This window comes from Pan paniscus, chromosome 4 (assembly GCF_029289425.2).
Source record: "Pan paniscus chromosome 4, NHGRI_mPanPan1-v2.0_pri, whole genome shotgun sequence".
In the NCBI taxonomy this organism is placed as follows: Eukaryota; Metazoa; Chordata; class Mammalia; order Primates; family Hominidae; genus Pan; species Pan paniscus.
The window spans coordinates 69,396,874-69,417,971 of NC_073253.2; the positions used below are offsets into that span (position 1 = coordinate 69,396,874).

Genomic DNA, 21,098 nt, shown 5'->3' on the forward strand with positions numbered 1-21,098 from the left:
TGTCTTAGGATAAATTTTCTCTCTCTTCTCTGTATTGCATTCTCTCTGACCTCTTCAAAGGGTGGATTAGATGGATTGATTGTTCCCTCTCCTACAGCTTCCATTTTTCTTGCTCTACTGGCTCCTTTCTATCAAAACATACATGTTCTAATACAACCAACTAAAATAAGAAAGGCTTTACCTGTTACTATATATTCCTTCTTTCCTACCTTCCCATCTCACCACCTTAAATGAGTTGACTATAATTAATTATCTTAAATTCCTCACCTCCCATTCACTCTTCCTCTTACAATGGTCTGACTTCCAGCAATGCTGCTGGCACATTTCTTATTTCACCAGACAGTGAACACTTCTCTCAACATCATTCGGCACTGTTGACCACTCTCTCCTACTGGAAATACTCTCTTCTGTTGGCTTTCTAGTTTTCTTTTTTTCTCTCTGGCTGTTCCTTCTAAGACTCCTTTACGCATCTCCTTCTATTACTCCTCTATGCTAATTCCAAGAGGAACAGTGTTCTCCACTCTGTGGCTTCAATTACCATTCCTATACCAATAATCACCAAATGTCTATTTCCAGCTCAAACACTTTCTCCTGAGCACTTGGACATACTTTAGATACCTAAACTGGATTTGTCTTCTCCCTGCAAATGGGTCTTTACCCATCTCAGAGGGTTGTATTTTCATCTGGCCATTGGTCCAAGTCAGAAACCCATTCATATCCCAGACTGCTCACTCTCCATCATATCCCGCATTCAGCCGCTCACCAAGTTTTCTCAGGCCGCTATTATGTCTCTCAGGGATTATTACAACAGTTTTCTAACCAAGGTTCTTTCCCCCAGTTGGCCACCCTCCAATATATTCTCCACTGTTCATAAGAGTAGCAACCCTTCTTAAACTCTCTGACTCTTTTTTTTAATCCAATCTCCTTAACTAACCAGAAAAAAAGTCTTTTTTATTTACTTTCCCGATCACTCATAACCTCATTTCTTACAACTCTTCACACTTCACTCTGTAATCCAGCCAGTTTGAACTTCATTCAGTTATTCAAAAGTGCTCCTCGGGCCAGGGTCAGTGGCTCACGCTTGTAATCCCAGCACTTTGGGAGGCCGAGGCGGGTGGATCACTTGAGGACAGGAGTTCAAGACCAGCCTGACCGACATGGTGAAACCCTGTATCTACTAAAAATACAAAAATTAGCCAGGCATGGTAGTACACGCCTGTAATCCCAGCTACTCAGTAGGCCGAGGCATGAGAATCGCTTGAACACAAGAGGCAGAGGTTGCAGTGAGCCGAGATCACACGACTGCACTCCAGCCTGGGCAAATGGGTGAATGAGACTCCCTCTCAAAAAAAAAAAAAAAGAAGTGTTCCTCTTGCACTCTTGTTATTTCATTTTCTCTCTCTCTCCCACTCCCACCCACATATAGAATGAGACACGATATACATATAGATATAGAGATATTCACTGCATATACATACATATATATACTATATAAAATGCTTGTAAGTATAGTGTCTGCTCCGAGGGGGTTTGGAGCCAGACTTCTAAAGTTCAAATCCCACCTTTGTCATCTTCTATGCTGTGGATAAGCTATTTAGATTTTTTGCCTCTGTTTTATCATTTGTAAAATGAGATGCCAGTACCTACCTCCTTAGGTTATTATAAGGAAAATAGGTCCATGTAAAGCTCTTGGAGCAGTGCTTAGTATATAAAGCGTTCTTATATGTGAGATATTTTTAACCATCATTTAAATTATTCCTAGCTAAGAAGGTAGATTTAGAAATCTCAGGTATCTAGTCCTCATACCAACAGAGGAAGCAAAGGCTTAGATAATGCAGCATTCATTAAAATTGCCTTTAGAATTTGTTTTTGTTTTTCATTTGATATGCATTCAGGATTTCTCTTCAAAATATATAATGAAGTATATTCAAGACCAAACACAGAAGAAGCCATGAAGTTTTTCCACCTTGATCATAATTCATTCCCTTCTGCAATTCATCACACACTGAGAATAAACACAATAGTCCTCTGCCATCTCTCAGGCTGAACAAGGCAGAGGGGCACCTTCCCAAGCCATAAATGCCTTCCTTGTTGTATAAAATGTATAAGTAGACAGAGAATGTGCACAGCATCAAAGTTAAGTAGCTTACTCGACAAGAAATTGGGTTTGCCCTGGATAAACCGCGATGCTAAAAACCGAAACAGGGATTATAAGAGAGACTGGCCGATTCTGTTTTATATTTACTACTAATATTTATGTTCCAATAAGCCAAAAGTCATTTTCCACCTCAAAGAGAGCTGAATACCCAGTGGGCCCGAGATGAATTTATTTGAACCATGGAGGACATTCACCACCTCCGCGTCCACACCTGAGTTTAGCATCAGCATGGCTGACTCACTGCCTGTTGCTTCCACTTCACTTCCCTCAGACTGCTCCTCAAAACATCTCTGTTCCTCATTCTATAGCAGGCTATAATTTCCCTCTACTATGACAAACACCTTCACATTCAGTGATGGGGAAGGCATTTCAGATGTCAATCTAAAGACCAAGCCCTGCTGAGGAAAATGAATGTCAGGATCACGTTGTTAATAAATTATCCCTCTTCTTCAGAAATGCAGACTTCCTGCCTGTCTACCTTCCAACGAAGTCAGAAACGCTCTTTCTTATTATTTTCTCTGCTCTGTAACTTTCTAAATTTGACCCTTTCAAAAATATACATGCAAGTCTCCACATTATAATTATGAAAGAATTAGGAACATATTCTCTAAGGTATAGAGGGAGAAAAAAATTATCTGTATATGCCTGTCTTACATTCTCCTTTCTGGCCAAAGGTTAAATTGTAATACATGTTATTCACCACGTTGAATTTAGAATTGAAAAATAAATTAAATGAAACACATGGGGAGAGTAAAATGTAATGGAAAAATAAAAGGCTGTGAAATCTGACAGACCAGATCTAAGCTCTACTACTTTTTAATTTGGTGACTTTGAGTATGTCAGCTGAAGTCCTCTTAAGCCTCAATTTCTACATATATAAAATAGTAAAATATTGCTTACTTTCCAAAGCTGCTGTGAGAATTAAACCTATGCTAATCACCTAAAATAGTGTAGATGCCACAGTAGGTATTCAAAAACTGGTAGCTACAATTATTTTTCAGATCTGTTTTACTTCTCATTTATATTACTCAACAACTCTTAAATGCAACTAACTTATTCTATGGTAAATTGGAAGATGGTATGTTTGCTATTTATAATCAAAGCTGCTTTCTGGAGAAGGTTAATTTGGGTAAGCAAAAGGCCCTTTTGTCTGAACATTTCAGTAGTTTAGGTTTACAAATTTAGAAGTAATCAATATTAAAAGCTGAATTAGACATTTTTGGAGTTTGGGGACAAAGGGAGGAAAAGGAGTGAGAGAGGGGATCTTGAAAGACGAGAGCAAGAAAGAAGCTAACACCCGATGAGACCAGAAATTTCGTTGTGTTGAGGCTGTGGAAGAGTGTTTTAAGATAGAAGATGCCAACCGCTATTGCTTCAATATGTTTGCATTACTGCAACAGAAAATCTCTCCTCTATCTTCCTTCTAAATCTTCTGTAAAGTTTCCTAAAGCCACAACTGTTTTGCATGAGTACGTATTGCGTTGATCAAAACCTACTCACGGGTGAGTTTAGGTGTGTATGACAGAAATAGCTTTTGAGAAACAGAAGCCTGGAGACAGAGGAGATCTGAGATCATAAGCAAAATTAAAAAGTTAAGCAATACCAACATTGGCAAGCATGTGAAGTGGAGGCCACTCATCCCCACTGCTGGGGTATGAAATGATCCAGCCATTTTGGATACTTTACCTAGTAAAATTTAGTACATACATATCCTATGAGGTAGCAATTTGAGTTCCAGGTGTATGCCCTGGAGAAGCTCTAGTTCATTTGTATGGGACTCAGGCACAAGAATGTTCAAGGCATTTTCATAAGAAAAAATTGGAAACAGCAATAAAAATGCCACCTGCAACAGCATGAGTAAATCTCAAATCCATAACTTTTAGTGAAAAAAGTAACAGAAGAATAGATATGATTCTATTTATACAAATGGAAAAAATAGGCAAAACTAAATCACAAATTTATATTTAGGGACAAAGACATATACAGAATAAGCATTTATAGAAAAAACAAGGATAATTAATACAAAATATAAGATAGTGGTTGCCTGAGGAGTGAGAGGGATGTGATCAGAGAGGGGCATAGAGGAGCCTTTAAGTCACTGGCAATATTCTATTTCTTAAGGCAGATGGTGGGCATATAAGGGCAGTTTTCTTCAAATTACACATATATGTTATCCACACCCTTTTGTATATATGAAATAGTTCACAATTTTAAAATAAAAGCATTTTAAGTGAGCTGACACTGTAGCAGTGTCAGGAGACTATCATTACCAGTCATGGACAGGGTCTTCAGTTTAATGCCTATGCCAGCACAGACAATAAGGTCTTGGGCCCATATAGAACATGAATTTACAAATGAGGTATAAGGATATGTCAGCTTGAATGACACATGTTAAAAGTATCATTGCCCTGTATCCCAAAGCAAAAACACTGTGTATACTTTTTAAGTCAACATAAAACATTTATAAAAATTGACCACACGTTAGGCCATAAGTAAATTCTCAACAAATATGTAAAAGTCAATATCATATAAATAATGCTCTCTGACAATTCCAGATTGGAAATCAATAACGTCGTAAGTACCTGGAATGTATAGGAGAGGACATTTCCACTCAGCCTGTAGAAATCTTTTCCATCCCCACTAAACACCTTTCTACATTGACCACCAAAACTTTTGGTATTGATGACTCTGTTCCTAAACTGGCCAGTGAGTTCATTGTAACTGTTAAAAGGAGGAGGAGGAGAAGGAGGAAATAAAAAGCCGTTAAAAACCAGAAATAGCACTTGGTGGGGAAAAAAATTTATTACAGAACTCTACAAATTCTTAAAATGCATTACACTTAAACACTTCTTTGAGAGAGTTCAAATGAAGAGCACAGCATCCTAATACACACCATACATTATCCAGCTTCCCCTGCTTGGTATAATCACTAAAACTAATGGCTCAGAAAATCCAACATTCTTTCCATCTAAGAACATATTTGGGAAACACATGGCTCTTTCGTATCTATGGCAACAGCTGGTTTTGAATTGAATCTGTAGATAAAACCAATACAATTAAGGTTACTCTTGAGGAGAGAGAGCTCTCTATAATAAATTTTAACTAATTGCCTCTTAGCATACTGAATGGTGTACTCTTTCAAATAATTTTACCCTATTTCTCTGTTAATAAATTTTAAAATATTTCAGAAAAATTACTTCTTTCACTCTAAAATAGGTTATTTTTAGGTCTTGAAACCTTAACAAGTCATATGACCCTTAAAAATTCTTCAGAATTCTCTTTGATAACGTAAACACAGTATTTTCCAACCTTCACTTGGAAACAGTTTCTTGGCTAGTTTAGACAATTGCTGTTCAGCCTGGATATTACAACACACTTGCTTCTGTCTCTCTTCTCATCCTGCTCTCATTCTATTGTCTCTTCATTCTCTTGCATAGCCCCACATTATTGAATTAGTCTTTTTTCTCTCTCTCTCCCTCCCTTCCAACCCCCATGAAGTGACCAACTGTCCAGGTTTCCCTGGGCCTGAGGGGTTTCTTGGAATTAGAATTTCAGTGCTAAAACTAGGACCATCCCAGGACAAGGGGTCACTCTGCATCTACCACATGTATCTACAGGTATACATGTGTGAACAAAAATACTGTCTCAGGATGTGGCAAAGAGCTCTGAGCCAATGAATAATCTTGCCTATTAGAAGACTTGTTCGTAGACTTACCAAACTATAAAATAAAACAAAATTTAAAACTACAATTCACTGATGTACTCAGGAGGCTGCCCAGCACCTTACCCATTTCCAGTAAGTTCTATGTTAGGAGGAGGTTTATCGATATCACAGGAAGTTCTCCTTTCTGAGTCCTCACATCTGTCTTCATCAGCACTGTCTTCATCACAGTCAGAATCCCCATTGCAAACCAATGATTTGCTGATGCACTGACCTGAACACCAGAGAAATCCATGTGCAAATGTAAAAGAGGGAAGAGGAGAAACACTACCCAGGACCAAAAAGGGTTTTCCTGCTACCTGTAACACTGCACTGATACACCAATGTAAATGGGAGATAAATCCTCAGAGTGTCTCAGAAAGGACTAGTGAGTATTTTGTCTCCATTTTATGGCACATGGAAATGGTTCTTAACTCAATCAGACACAAAATTGAAAATAGGATCTGAATTCAGAATTTCAGGATCTCACCCATAATCATCAAGCAGCTTGTCTAAATTATATAATTCCGACTACTGAGAAAATAGACTGACTTCCTGCCTTCAACTTTCACTTTTTTTCTGTCATTCTAAGATGACAAAGTTGAGCTTTTTTTGGTAATTTAAATTTGTAAGCTTTAAGAGCCGGACAATTTTATCAAAAGGTTAAAATTCAACATTTCTGTAGCACAATAGGGGCTAGGATACGAATATGAATAAAAATGGCCTTTGCCAGCTTTTCATATACTTTACAATCTAATAGGAAATACTACAAAGACATAGATCATAATTGTTATGATAGCCATAAATCTAGAGTACCAAGGAAGCACTGGAGAGTACCAGATGATCTAGTTCCTGCCTATCTCCCCAGCATCATCCCCAGCCATTCTCCTACTAGCTTCTTATACCCTAGTCATACCAGACTACCTGCATGAATAAAACGCCAAGCTTTCTGTCATCTCCAATGATCTTGCGCTTGGTTAGTTCTCTCTGCCTAGACGGGTTTTCTCTATCTATCTCTTACTTGTCCTTCAAGAATCAAATTAAACATTATCTCCTCTTGAAAACCATCGCTGCCTCACAGGCTCTGATGCACGTTCTTCCTCTATGTCCTCATAGGATGTTTGGTGCACAGCTGTCCTTATAGGACATGTACCCTGCTATACTGCCACTCAATCCAATGCAGCAAACATTTGTTGAGAACTTATTATGTACCAGGGACTCCAGAAGTCAACATGTAAGAAATATAATTCATGTATTCAAGGAGTTCACAGTTCACCAAGAGAGACATTCAGGCCAACGAATCATCCAAATGACAGATGGTACAATATGCATAAGGAAAATATGGAAGTGATTGCTTAATTACTTCTATCAGTTGGGGATTTAGGGCAGGCTTCCTGAAGGAGTGGTTATCTAATTTGGATTTTGAAAGTAAAATAAGCGTTCGACAGGTATCACTGAGGAGCACTTCTAACACAGGGATTATTTATGTACTATTCTGCCCATAAAACTTTAATATTTGTGAGGGAAGAGGCATGTGTTTCACTTGTATATACAACTCTCACCACTATTTGAAACAAGAATCATAAATGTTTACTAAATGTTGTTACATTAATCTGACTGCATAAATGCAACATAGAGTATTGGTCAAATAATATTCTATGCCAAAACTGGTGTTTCAATCACCCCATGCATAGGAGAGAACTGTATTGCTCCTTAATCAGTTCATTAGGGTTGCTTTTCTTGTAGATATAATAATTTAGGCAGTAACATTGTTTTCGTCTAATCTCAATATATGTACAAGACTCACTCTGCATCTTTACTCAAAATACACTGTCAAGAACTATTTGGGTCTGTCAGTAACTAGAGTTCCATTCAAAGAGACAAAGAGCATTCCTATGTTTATTACCAGATGCATCCCCTTGCATTTGAAAAAATGATAGCTGAGTGGGTGATTAACATACCAACAAAAATCCTAATGATATTTGGGGGAATTAACTTTAGGCCAATATAAATTCAGTAAAATTTAACAAATATATAACAAGCAAGTTCACCAAATAACATTTGAATTTACAATCTGCATGCTGAGCCTATGGAAAACAAGTTACCTGAAAAGCACCTGAAACGCTCTCCACATCCCTCCTCTGTTGGACATCCTCTTGTAGGTTCACAGGACTGTGTTTCAAAAGCATTTCCAACACAAGGCTGGCCTCCATACTGCCCATACACAGCAACTGACCGCCTGCGAGTCTAAACACAAAGCAGGCAGTGGTTTGTTTGTTTATTTGTTTGTTTTCAAAGAAATCTCTAGTTTCCTTTATCTGAGTAATAAAATCTGAGAAAAAGTAATACAATTAGAAAAACAACGTCTGGAAAATTGTTCTGGTGTTCTACAGAAATAAAACCTCAAAATCAATGAATTCACAGACCTATTTGTCCTTGAGTTAAGCAACATTTTGGCTATTATTTATAGAGAGCTCCCAGGCATATATTGACTTTCAGGATTAAATGCAAAAAAAAAAATGATGTTAGTGAATCTTTAAGAAAGTAACCTGATTGCAGTGAGCTGAGATCACGCCACTGCACTCCAGCCTGGGCAATAAAGTGAGACACCGTCTCAAAAAAAAAAAAAAGAAAAGAAAAAAGAAAGTAACCTGAGTAAAGCTTAGAGGGTAGACACATAAGCAAATACATTAGAGCATAGAATGATTAATATATTTACCAAATCTGTGTTCCAAGAGCTCATTAGAGAAAGTGAAATGACTTTTTCTGGAGAGAGGATAAGGTACTGGGAAAGGGGTTAAGATGAAGCAGAGTTAAGGAAACCTTCAGAAGAGTGATGGTGATTCCTTTCAGCTAAACTGTAAGCCTTCTTCAGGAAGAAAGGCAAGCAAAAACAATTCAGAGAGAAATACATGAATATGGAAGTCAAATTTACAAAACAGAAGCCTAAGTAATCCAAAGGTGAAGCTACATCTACAAAGGAATACGTAAAATACAAACCTCTTGAGGGAAAAGAATATAGGAAAACTGAAGAAATTATCAAACTAAATGAGAAACTTACAACTAATTCATACGAAAGTTTATTTAATCCTCATTCACTACGAAGACATGTATCTAACATTCAAACAAAAAGAAAGATCTACCCCTGGCAATCAGTGAGCATCTTCCAGGCCTCTTCCTCTACTCACCTCTTCTCCATTAACAAACAAAACGGAACCAAAACTGAGCGTCCTGAGGATTTAAACCTTGAGTGAAGATCAACAGGGAAGAGTTGCTGTACATATCAATGTCGAACTTATTCATCCATCCTAAATTGGGTTAGAAGTGGGAATTCCTTGGCATGAGGGGTCACAGTGGCCATAATTTGAACTCAGCAGGTACGCACCAGCCTGAGCGTGGCTCTGGTGTCTTTCATTATGTTTAAGCAAAGGAGCCACAGAGGAATATGAGTGGGGAATGGAACTCGATAAGGTTTCTTGATACCATTTTTAGTCCCTTTGTAAGAGATGAAGATACCGCTCATGTGTGACTTAACAGTGTCCTTTTGTGAAGTTCCAGAGCCCAGATGGTGTTGTTTGCATAAGAAAGTGTTTTTCTTCTCCATATTACCAGGGAGCCCTTGATGGCAGCCACTCTCCACGGTCTCATTCTCACCTGTCAAAGTCTGACCCTACAACCCCTTTCTCATTTTCACTTGTCTCTTTCTGAATGAAAATTTTGTTTTTATAATCTAGGATGTATCCATTGCATAATGACCTTCACTCAAAGAAAAAAATTGCTTGTATAAAAAACACCCTCTATCTCTCTGCTTCTATTTAGTGTTCTTTCTTCTTTTTAAATGATAAAAATATTTAACGTGCTTGATGTTTCTTTGACCTTTGCTTGTTATTCATGTACCTGGTTGCCTGTAATCAGAGCTGTTATTTATTATACTTGCTAGAAGCCAAATTCTTTATTCGTGTAATTTGTTTTGAAAATACTACTCATGTAGGTACTAAATAAATACCTGATCTTAATGATGATGCTTCAAAATAATAATTATCTTCTACGGTATGATTCTGTTATTTTAATAATTAAAAGTGATTTTTAAATGTAATTTTACCCAAACTGGACTATTTCTAGAATATTTAACTCTTGAAATGTTCAGAAACTTTAAGATAAACATTTTATTTCTAGGACTATCCTCAGAAAATTATGGGAAAAGAGGACAGATATCTACATTCGAAAATGTTTATTAAAGTTTTCTTTATAACAAAAATGGAAACAAATATCAAACAATAAAAAAGTGGAAAAATAAGAAGGCTATATTCATATCATGGAACATAATACTGCTGTTACAAATTATTTTGCTGATAGTATAATGTTAGATTAAAATAGAATACAAAACTATGATAAAATAATCTCAATTTTTTAATTATAAGCACACACAGAGAAAAAGTAGACAGAGCTGAGGGAATAAATACCAAATGCTGTTATATAATTTGTTTCTTCTAAATGGTAGAATTGGCCAGGTGCAGTGGCTCACACCTGTAATCCCAGCACTTTGGAAGGCCGAGGCAGGTGGAACGAGATCAAGAGATCGAGACCATCCTGGCCAACATGGTTAAACCTCATCTCTACTAAAAATACAAAAAATTAGCCGGGTGTAGTGGCACGTGCCTGTAGTCCCAGCTACTTGGGAGGCTGAGGCAGGAGAATCACTTGAACCCGGGAGGCGGAGGTTACAGTGAGCCAAGATCGTGCCACTGCACTCCAGCCCGGCGACAGAGGGAGACTCCGACTCAAAAACAAAAAAAGAAAAAGGCAGAATTGTGAATAATGCCTTATTTCTTCATAACTTTCTGTATTTTCTCCAGTGAACATTTTATAATAAGGAATACAAACATTTTTAGAAGCTTTTTATAATATCCAGATTAAGTCCAACATTGTATTTGTGTTACTTAGCAATTAAACTTTAAGACATTTTGCAAAATTTTTTTTCATGGTTGTTCGCTATTTGTGAAGTAAAATCAAGCAGCCATTTTGCTATTTGCTAGTGTTTGTTTGAGATGAGAAGAAAAGTTGAACTCAGTGAACATAAAACACTTTACATTATCTAAAAATGTCATTCTATGTTATTCCTATTTCTCTCATAGTTAAAGAGTTAGTAAATTGCCTTGAACTTTTAGCCTATATACATTTCTAGCTCCAAGATAAGATCTAGAAAAATGAATATATAAGTTACTTTATTACAATATTACAAGTTACTTTATTACCATATTAATTATTAAACAAGTCATACTTTTCTCCCCTCAAAATTACTAACATAGTTTTCAAATTTGACACTATTTAATGAACATTCAAAAGTTAATACCATTTTGGCCATGCCAAAGTATTTCTGCAATAAATAATCAAACACAAAGTTTTGCATGGTCCTACCTGAGTCTTGGTACAGCCATTGCATTCTGACCAAGGGGCATAGGAGTCCCACTGGCAGTTGACTGGAGAGGAGGCACTGCCACAGTGTCAAATTGTCCATCATAAAGCAGGTGGAAAGATACGCAAGGGAACACAAAGAATAGTGAAAACAGTCAAAAATAGTTAAATGTTGCCTCAAATATTTTTTCCGAAGAGACACTAAAAGTATCCTAAAATATATAAAAATGGAGGGAGCCCCACTTTCTTAGAGACTAACACTTAATAAACATCTATTATGCTGGCACAGTGGCTCAAACCTGTAATCCTAGCACTTTGGGAGGCTGAGGCGGGCAGATCACCTGAGGTCAGGAGTTCGAGACCAGGCTGGCCTACATGGTGAAACCCTGTCTCTACTAAAAATACAAAAAAAATTAGCCAGGCAGGGTGGCGCGTGCCTGTAATATCAGCTACCCGGGAGGCTGAGGCAGGAGAATCACTGGAACCCAGCAGATGGAGGCTGCAGTTACTGGAGATTGCACCACTGCACTCCAGCCTGGGCAACAGAGGGAGTCTCCATCACAAAAAAACAAAATCTATTATGTACCAGGTTCTAAAGACACTAGAATTGTAGAAATAATAAAAGAGGTAGGTCATTGGCCGGGCATGGTTGCTTATGCCTGTAATCTCAGCACTTTGGGAGTCCGAGGAGTGCAGATCACTTGAGATCAGGAGTTCGAGACCAACAGGGCCATCATGGTGAAACCCCATCTCTACTAAAAATACAAAAATTAGCCAGGCGTGGTGGTGCATGCCTATAATCCCGGCTACTTGGGAGGCTGAGACAGGAGAATTGCTTGAACCTGGGAGGCAGAGGTTGCAGTGAGCTGAGATTGCACCACTGCACTCCAGCCTGGGTGACAGAGGGCGACTCCATCTCAAAAAAAAAAAAAAAAAAAAAAGAGGTAGGTCATTGACTATTGATAGAAGGAAGGACAGAGACACAGATGTATAAACAAATAATCATAGTACAATATATCTCATTTGATGGATTTCAGAACAGAAATGCATTCAATATAATGTGTTATGGGAATATAGATAAGGGAGAGTTTGAGTTAAGAGGGTAGGTGAAAACATATGTAAATATGTTTTATGGCCTTTGAAAGGAGCAAGGTTTTATGGCCTTTGAAGGGATTCTGAATGATGAGTTGAAAAGTTATCCAGAAACACTTAACTGAGAGACAAGAAACTATAAAAAGTCCCCATGAGAAGTGGAAAACTAAAAATTGGCAGAGGCTGAATGGACAGGAATTTATTTAAATGCATCCCCTGTTCATTTAGGCCATTTTTCAAGCACACAACCAAGGAGGACAATCTGAGCTTAAACAGCTCCACTAAAATAAAGTACATGTGAAAATGGAGAGTTGACTCCCATACAATGCTCACATTCTGGCCATGTCATATGGAAAAGACTACCTGAGTCAGCTTTAAGAGACTAAGGAAGGCTTGCCTAAAATGATGCTCTACGAAGAATAAAAGAACTAGTATTCCTGATTTCTAGATTCCCAGCACATTCCTCGGCTGGGCAATATCTTGAGTCAAGATGATTCTTGCATGTCTTAAGAGGGTCAGGTTACTCTGAAAGTAATGACTCTCATTCTATAGTGTGTGCCTTGGCTGCTTTTACAGGGCCAATCTTGCCAACCTGTGGTTTTCGTATGGTACCAATGATCAAAATACCTGAATACTTTTGACCCTTGAACAATCTGAACTTACTGTTATTTTTCTAGCCTCTGTCCTGGGGAAATGCAGAGGGCTTCCTCAAACATGGAGACTTACGAAAGAAAGTTTGCTTGACCTTACTGCTGTGCTCCCACATCACCCTGAGCAGGCTTCTGTCAGAGCCCTTAACACATTCATATTGCAATGAACTGGCTCAAGATACGAATCACCCAGCATGATCCCAGTGGCTTCTTGCTCCTTGTGGTATCCCCAGTACCTAGCACAGCCCCTGACACATTTTCTGATAGTTCCATAAAATGAACTGACCTGGCTCTGTCTCATCAATCTGACACAGTGAGAGCATAACAAAGCCTTGGATAAATGATGCTGGCTTTTTTCCAGGCCTCAAGAACTGGTAAAACTATTTTCTTAAAAAACTCTCAACCTTTAAAATCCAGAGGATGCTTTGCAAGGATTACATTTAAAGATCAAATATTGCTCTAAGATATATAAGTCCACTGTGATTATCTGCATTACAGATAAAACCACGGCACTGAGACAAAAAATTTATACTTTTAGTCTTCAATTTTTAAAAATAATTTTACAAGAGAATTATTCTTCTTTAAGTAAAAGAATAATAATTAAAAACACACGCTTTTGTTATCATTGTCTTTTATAAAAATATGGAAACAGAAAATATGTTGGAGGGATACACAGATTCAAAGTGCAATGTCAAAATTAGACTAAAGAATTTCTAAAACATTTTTTAAATTTAATGATTTTTACACACAACCCAAAAAGTCCTCACCTTGAAAAACTTTGGAACTCTCCTATAAATCCCACCAAAATGAATAAGCTTATCACCTGGAGAAGAAAAACAATAAAGTATTATTTTAGCTTGCATTTCTTTTTAAAACTATAAATTGACAATTTGTAATTGTATAAATTTATGGGGTACAAAGTGATGTTATTATTTCTCAATACAATGTGAAATAATTTAATCAAGCCAGTTAACATATCTATCACCTAAAATATTTAACATTTTTTGTGGCAAAGAAATTTGAAATTTACTTTTGGCAATTTTGAAATGTATGATACCCCAATTTAACTATATTCACCACACTGTACAATAGAATTCAAAATATATTTCTGCTAACTGAGATCGTGTACGCTTTGACCTTTATTTCCCTATTACCCCAGTCTCTATAACCACCATTCTACTTTGCTTCTACGAGTTCGATTGTTTTACATCAAATAAGTGAGAACACGTGCTATTTGTCTTCCTGTGCCTGGTTTATTTAACTTAACATAATGTTTTCCAATTCCATCTATGTTGTCATAAATGACAGAATTTCCTCCTTTTTAAGGCTAAATACTATTCCATTATGTACACCCACCACATTTTCTTTATCCATTCATCTGTTGAGGGACACTTAGATTGATTCTATAACTTGGCTATTGTGAATAGTGCTGCAATGAACATTTACTTTTGTAAATACCCAAAAGTAGGATTTCTAGATCATATGATAATTTTTTTAAGTTTTATGAGAAACCTCCATGCAGTTTTCTATAAGAGCTGTACTAATTTACATTACTACCAAGTGTACAAATGTACAGGGATTCCCTTTTTTCCACATCCATACCAACGCTTGTTACCTTTTGTCTTTTTGATAATAGCCATTCTGACAGGTGTGAGATAATAACTCAATGTGATTTTAATTTGCATTTCTCTAATGATTAGCAACGTTGAGCACTTTTTTTACTTATCTGTTGGCCATTTGCATGTCTTCTCTTCAGAAATGTTTACTCAGGTCTCTTGCCCATTTTTTATTTTTACTTTACTTCCATCTCCCTTTCCTGGTATTTTGCCAATTTTTTATTGGTTTTTTTTGTCTTTTTGCTATTGAGTTGTTTGAGCTCCATATATATTTTTGATATTAGCTTCTTCTTAATGTATGACTTATAAATATTTTCTCCCAATCTGTAGGTCGTCTCTGAAAACTGATCATTGTCTCCTTTGCCATGCAGAAACTTTTTGGTTTGTTGTACCCATTTGTCTATTTTTGCATTTGTTGCCTGCACTTTTGGAGTCAGATCCAAAAAATCCCTACCTAGAACAATACAGTTTTTCCCTTAGATTTTTTTCAAGTAATTTTTCAGTTTCTGGTCTTATGATTAAGGCTTCATCCCATTATGAGTAGATTTTTATATACGATGCTAGATAAGGGTCCAATTTAATTCTTTTGCATGTGGATATCCAGTTTTCCCAATACCATTTATTAAAGAGACTATCCTTTCCCCATTGTGTATTCTTGGCACCTTTGCAAAAACAACCAATTGACCATATATGTGGGGTGCATTTCTGGGCTCTCTATTCTGTTCCACTGGTTGATGGGTCTATTGTTTTGCCAGGATCATGATGTTTTCATTACTATAGCTTTGTAGTATAGTTTAAAATCAGGCAGAGTAACACCTCCAGCTTTGTTCTTTTTGCCCATGATTGCCTTAGCCATTTGGGGTTTTTTTGTGATTCCATATGAACTTTAAGATTTTTTTCTATTTCTTTGAAAAAATGATGTTAGAATTTTGATAAAGATTGCATTAAAACTCTAGATCACTGTGGTAATATGGACATTTTAGCAATATTTTCTTCCAATCCATGAACAAGGGATATCTTTCCATTTGTCTATGTCTTCTTCAATTTCTCATCAATGTTTCATAATTTGCAATGTACAGGTCTTTAACTTTCTTGGTTAAATTTATTCCTAAATATTTTTGTAGTTATTGAAAATGGGATTGTTTTCTTAATGTCTTTCTCATATAGTTTGTTGTTAGTTTATAGAAATGTACTTTTTAGTGTTTATTTTATATTCTACAATTTTACTGTATTCATTTATTAGTTCTAACAGTTTTCTGGTGGAGTCTGCAGGGTTTTCTACATATAAGATTGTGTCACCAGCAAACATAGGCATTTTCACTTCTTCCCTTTCTATTTTAATGCCTTTCATTTCTTTTTCTTGCCTAATTGCTCTGGCAAGAATTTCCAATACTATGTTGAATAAAAGTGGCAAAAGTGGGCATTTTTGGCTTGATCCAGACCTTAAATAAAAGGCTTTCAATTTTTCACTGGTGGGTATAATGTTAGCTGTGGGCTTCTCATATATGGCCTTTATTGTGTCAAGGTACTTTTCTTCTGTACCTAACTTGGTGAGAGTCTTTATCTTGAAATGTTGTTGAACATTGTCAAATGTTTTTCAGCATCTAATGAGATGATCATATAGTTTTTGTCATTCATTCTGTTAATCTCATACAACATATTTATTGATTTGTGTTGAACCATCCTTGCATTTCAGGAATAAATCCCATTTGATCATAGTAGATTATACTTTTAATGTGTTGTTCAGTTTGCAACTATTTTGTTGAGATTTTTGTATGTATGTTCACTATGTTCATCAAGAATGTTGGCATATAGTTTTCTTTTTTTGTAATGTGCTTCTTTGGCTTTGATATCAGGATAACACTGGCCTTATAAAAAGAATTTGAAAGTTTTCCCTCGTTTTCAATGTTTTGGAAGGGTTTGAGAATGATTCGTATTAGCTCTACTTTAAATGTTTGGGTTATCTCTTGCACCCACCATTGCAATGTGACATGCCTGTTCCCACTTTGCCTTCTGCCATGAGTAAAATCTCCCTGCAGGCTTCACCAGAAACTGAGCAAATGTTGATGCCATGCTTGTACAGCCTACAGAACCATGACCCAATTAAACCTCTTTTCTTTATAAATTACCCAGCCTCAGATATTTCTCTATAGCAACACAAAGAACAGGCTAACACAGAAAATTGGTACTGAGAATTGAGGCATTGCTATAAAGATACCTAACAGTGTGAAAGCAGCTTTGGAACTGGGTAATGAGCAGAGGTTTGAAGAGTTTGGAGGGCTCCAAAGAAGACAGAAAAATGAAAGAAAGCTTGAAATTTCTTACGGACTGGTTAAATGATTGTGACCAAAATGCTGATAGTGATAGGCACAGTGAAGTCCAGGCTGATGAAGTCTCAGATGGAAATGAGAAGCTTATTGGGAATTAGAGCAAAAGTCACCTGGTTTTGTCTTAGCAAAGAACTTGGCTGCATTCTGTTTATGCCCTAAGGATCTGTAGAAGTTTGAACTTAAGAGGGATAACTTAGGGTATCTAGTAGAACAAACTTCTAAGCAGCAAATTTCAAGATGTGGTCTGGCTGCTTCTAACAGCCTACACTCAGATTTAGGAGCAAAGAAATGACTTAAAGTTGGAATTTATACATGAAAGGGAAGCAGAGTACAAAAGTTTGAAAAATCTGCAGCCTGGCCAAGCAGCAGAGAAAGAAAAAGCATCATCAGGAGAGGAATTCAAGGAGGGCTGTGGAGCAACAACTTGCTACAGAGATTTGCATGATTAAAAGGAAGCCAAGTGTTAATAGCCAAGACAATGGAGAAAAGGTCTCGAAGGCACTTTAGAGATCTTTGAGGCAGCCCCTCCCATCACAGGTCAGGAGGTTTGGGAGGAAAGAATGGTTTCATGGGCCAGCGCCAGGGTCTTGCTGCCCTGCACAGCCTTAAGACACTGCTCCCTGCATGCAGGCCACTCTCTAGCTCCAGCCTTGTCTCAGTAAGCCCCAGATACAGCTTGGGCTGCTGCTTCAGCGAGTGCAAACTGTAAGCCTTGGCAGCTTCCATGTGGTGTTAAGCTCATAGGCACACATAGTGCAAGAGTGAAGGAGGCTTGGCAGCCTCCAACTAGATTTCAGAGGATGTATGAGAAAGCCTGGTTGCCCAGGCAGAAGCCGGCTGTAGGGGTGGAGCCCTCACAGGGAACCTCTACAAGGGCAGTAAAGAGGGGAAATGCAGGGTTGGAACCCCCCACACAGTCCCCACTGGAGTACTGCCTAGTGAATTAGTGGAAAGGGGATCACTGTCCTCCAGACCCCAGAATGGCAGATCCACCAGTAGCTTGCATATTGAGCTTGGAAAAGCTTTAGGCACTCAACTCCAACCCATGAGAGCAACTGTGGTGGCTGAACCCCGCAAAGCCAAAGAAGTAAAGCTGCCCAAGAGGTGGAGTGGAGCCCACCCCTCGCAGCAGTGTGTCCTGGATGTGGAACCTGGAGCCAAAGGAGATTATTTTGAAGCTTTAGGATTTAATGACTGCCATGTTGTGTTTCAGACTTCCATGGGGCCTGTAGCCTCCTTCTATTAGCTGATTTCTCTTCTTTGGGAAAGGAGAGTTTACCTAATGCATGTACCCCAATTCTATCTTGGAAGTAAGTAATTTGTTTTGATTTTACAAACTCATAGGTAGAAGAAACATCTCCAGATTGGACCTTGTCCTTGAGACTTGAGACTTTTCAATTAATGCTGGAATGAGTTAAGACTTTGTGTTACTATTGGGCAGGTATCATTGTCTTTTATAGTGTGAGAAGGCCATGAGATTCAGGGGGCCGGGGTGGAATGGTATAGTTTAGATGTCCCTTTCAAATCTCATGTTGAAATGTAATCCCCATGTTGGAGGTGGGGGCCTGTTGGGAGGGGTGGATTTCTCATAAATTGTTTAGCACCATCCCCTCAGTGTCATCCTTGCAACAGTGAGTCTCATTAAGATCTGATTGTTTTAAAGTGCATGACATTTTCCCCCTCTCTCATTCTTTTTTTTTTTAGACAGTCTTGCTCTGTCACCCAGGCTGGAGTGCAATGGCACAATCTCAGCTCACTGCAAACTCCACCCCCTGGGATCAAGTGATTCTCCTGCCTCAGCCTCCTGAGTAGCTATGATTACAGGCACCTGCTACCATGCCTGGCTAAATTTTGTATTTTTAGTAGAGACAGGGTTTCACCATGTTGGCCAGGCTGGTCTTTAACTCCTGACCTCAGGTGATCTGCCTGCCTCAGCCTCCCAAAGTGTCGGGATTACAGGCGTGAGCCACCACACCTGGCCCCCTCACTCATTCTTGCTCTCACTATTGCCATATGACATGTCTGCGCTTGCTTCACCTTCCACCATGAGTAAAATCTCCCTGAAGGCGTCACCAGAAGCTGAGCTGATGTTGATGCCATGTTTATGCAGCCTGCAGAACCACAAGTCAATTAAACCTCTTTTATTTATAAATTACCCAGTCTCAGGTATTTCTTTATAGCAACACAAATAATGGCCTAATACAATTAGTAATATTGAGCATTTTTTCATATACCTGTTAGCCATTTGTATGTCTTCTTTTGAAAAATGTCTATTCAGAGCATTTGCCCATTGTTAATCAGATTAATATTATTATTAATATATGCTACTGAGTTACTTCCCTATATATTTTGATTCTTAATCCCTTGTCAGATGAACAGCTTGCAAATATTTTCTCTAATTCCATAGGTTGTCTCTCTTTACTCTTTTGATTGTTTGCTTTGTAGAAGCTTTTTAGCTTGATATAATCCCATTTGCCCATTTTTACTTTTGTTTTCTGTGTTTTTGAGATCTTACCCCAAAAAACGTTGCCTAGACCATTGATCTATGCTGTTTCCCTATGTTTTCTTCTAGTTGTTTCATAATTTCACATTTTACATTTAAGTCTAATTCATTTTGAGTTATTTTTGTATATGGCAGAAGATAGGAATCTAGTTTTATTCTTATAAATATGGATGCCCACGTTTCCCAAAAACATTTCTTAAAGAGATTGTCCTTTCCCCAATGTATGTTCTTCTTTTTTTTTTTTTTTTTTTGGCAGTCTCACTCTGTCACCCAGGCTGGAGTGCAGTAGTGCGATCTCAGCTCACTGCAACCTCCACCTCCTGGGTTCAAGCGATTCTCCTGCCTCAGCCTCCTGAGTAGCTGACATTACAGGCACATGCCACCACGCCCAGCAAATTTCTGTATTTTTAGTAGAGACGGGGTTTCACCATGGTCTCAAACTCCTAACTTCATGATCCGCCCACCTCAGCCTCCCAAAGTGCTGGGATTACAGCTCTGAGCCACTGCGCCCAGCCCCGAGTGTATGTTCTTCTTATGTTCTTCTTTTTTTTTTTTTTTTTTTGAGACAGAGTCTCACTCTGTTGCCCGGGCTGGAGTGCAGTGGCACGGTCTCAGCTCACTGCAAACTCCACCTCCTGGGTTCAAGCAATTCTCCTGCCTCAGCCTCCCAAGTAGATGGGACTACAGGTGTGTGCCACCATACCTGGCTAATTTTCATATTTTTAGTAGAGATGGGGTTTCACTATGTTGGCCAGGCTGGTCTTGAACTCCTGACCTTGTGATCTACCCACCTTGGCCTCCCAAAGTGCTGAGATTACAGGCATGAGCCACTGAGCGTGGCCTCCAATGTATTTTTTTTGTTGTTTTTTGTTTGTTTGTTTGTTTGTTTGTTTTTGAGACAGAGTCTTGCTCTGTCACCCAGGCTGGAGTGCAATGGCATGTTCTTAGCTCACTGCAACTTCCACCTCACAGGTTCAAGCCATCCTCCTGCCTCAGTCTCCTGAGTAGCTGGGATTACAGGTGCATGCCACCACGCCCGGCTGATTATTGTATTTTTTTTAGTAGACACGGGGTTTCACCATGTTGGTCAGGCTGGTCTCGAACTCCTAACCTCGTGATCCACCCACCTCGGCCTTCCAAAGTGCTGGGATTACAGGCATAAGCCACCATGCCCAGCCCAATTTATGTTCTTACCACTTTTGCCAGAAATGAGTTGGCTGTAAATACATGAATTTATTTCTTGGTTCTCTATCCTGTTCAGCCATCTATGTGTCTGTTTTTAGGACAGTAGTATGCTATTTTTGTTAGCATACTACTTTTTTTTGTATAAACTATTTTTGTTTTTTTTAATAATCTACTTTTGTAGCTTTGTAGTATAATTTAAAAGCAGGTAGTGTGATGCCTCCAGCACTGTTATTATTCAGAATTTCTTTAGCTACTTGGAGTCTTTTGCTGTTTCATAAATTTTTAGAATTTTTTCTATGTCTGTGAATAATTTCATTGGTATCTTGATAGAGATTACATTGAATCTGTAGATCACTTTGGGGAGTATAGATATTTTAATGGTACTAATTTTTCCAATCCATGAGCATGGGATATCTTTCCTTTTTTGTGTTCTCTTAAATTACTTTCAT

General features: G+C 38.0%; 1 protein-coding gene across 1 annotated transcript in view; it reads right to left on the minus strand.

The window, feature by feature from the left end:
- C7 (complement C7) overlaps positions 1 to 21,098 on the minus strand; it is a 75,122-nt gene that overhangs the window by 42,157 nt on the left and 11,867 nt on the right. Inside the window, exons 2-6 of the mRNA XM_003810975.6 lie at positions 13,783 to 13,838; positions 11,277 to 11,352; positions 7,964 to 8,105; positions 5,946 to 6,093; positions 4,741 to 4,879 (exon numbers count right to left, since the gene is read on the minus strand). Of these exons, the coding sequence (XP_003811023.1) occupies positions 4,741 to 4,879; positions 5,946 to 6,093; positions 7,964 to 8,105; positions 11,277 to 11,352; positions 13,783 to 13,838 (561 nt within the window). The remainder of the gene's footprint in view (positions 1 to 4,740; positions 4,880 to 5,945; positions 6,094 to 7,963; positions 8,106 to 11,276; positions 11,353 to 13,782; positions 13,839 to 21,098) is intronic.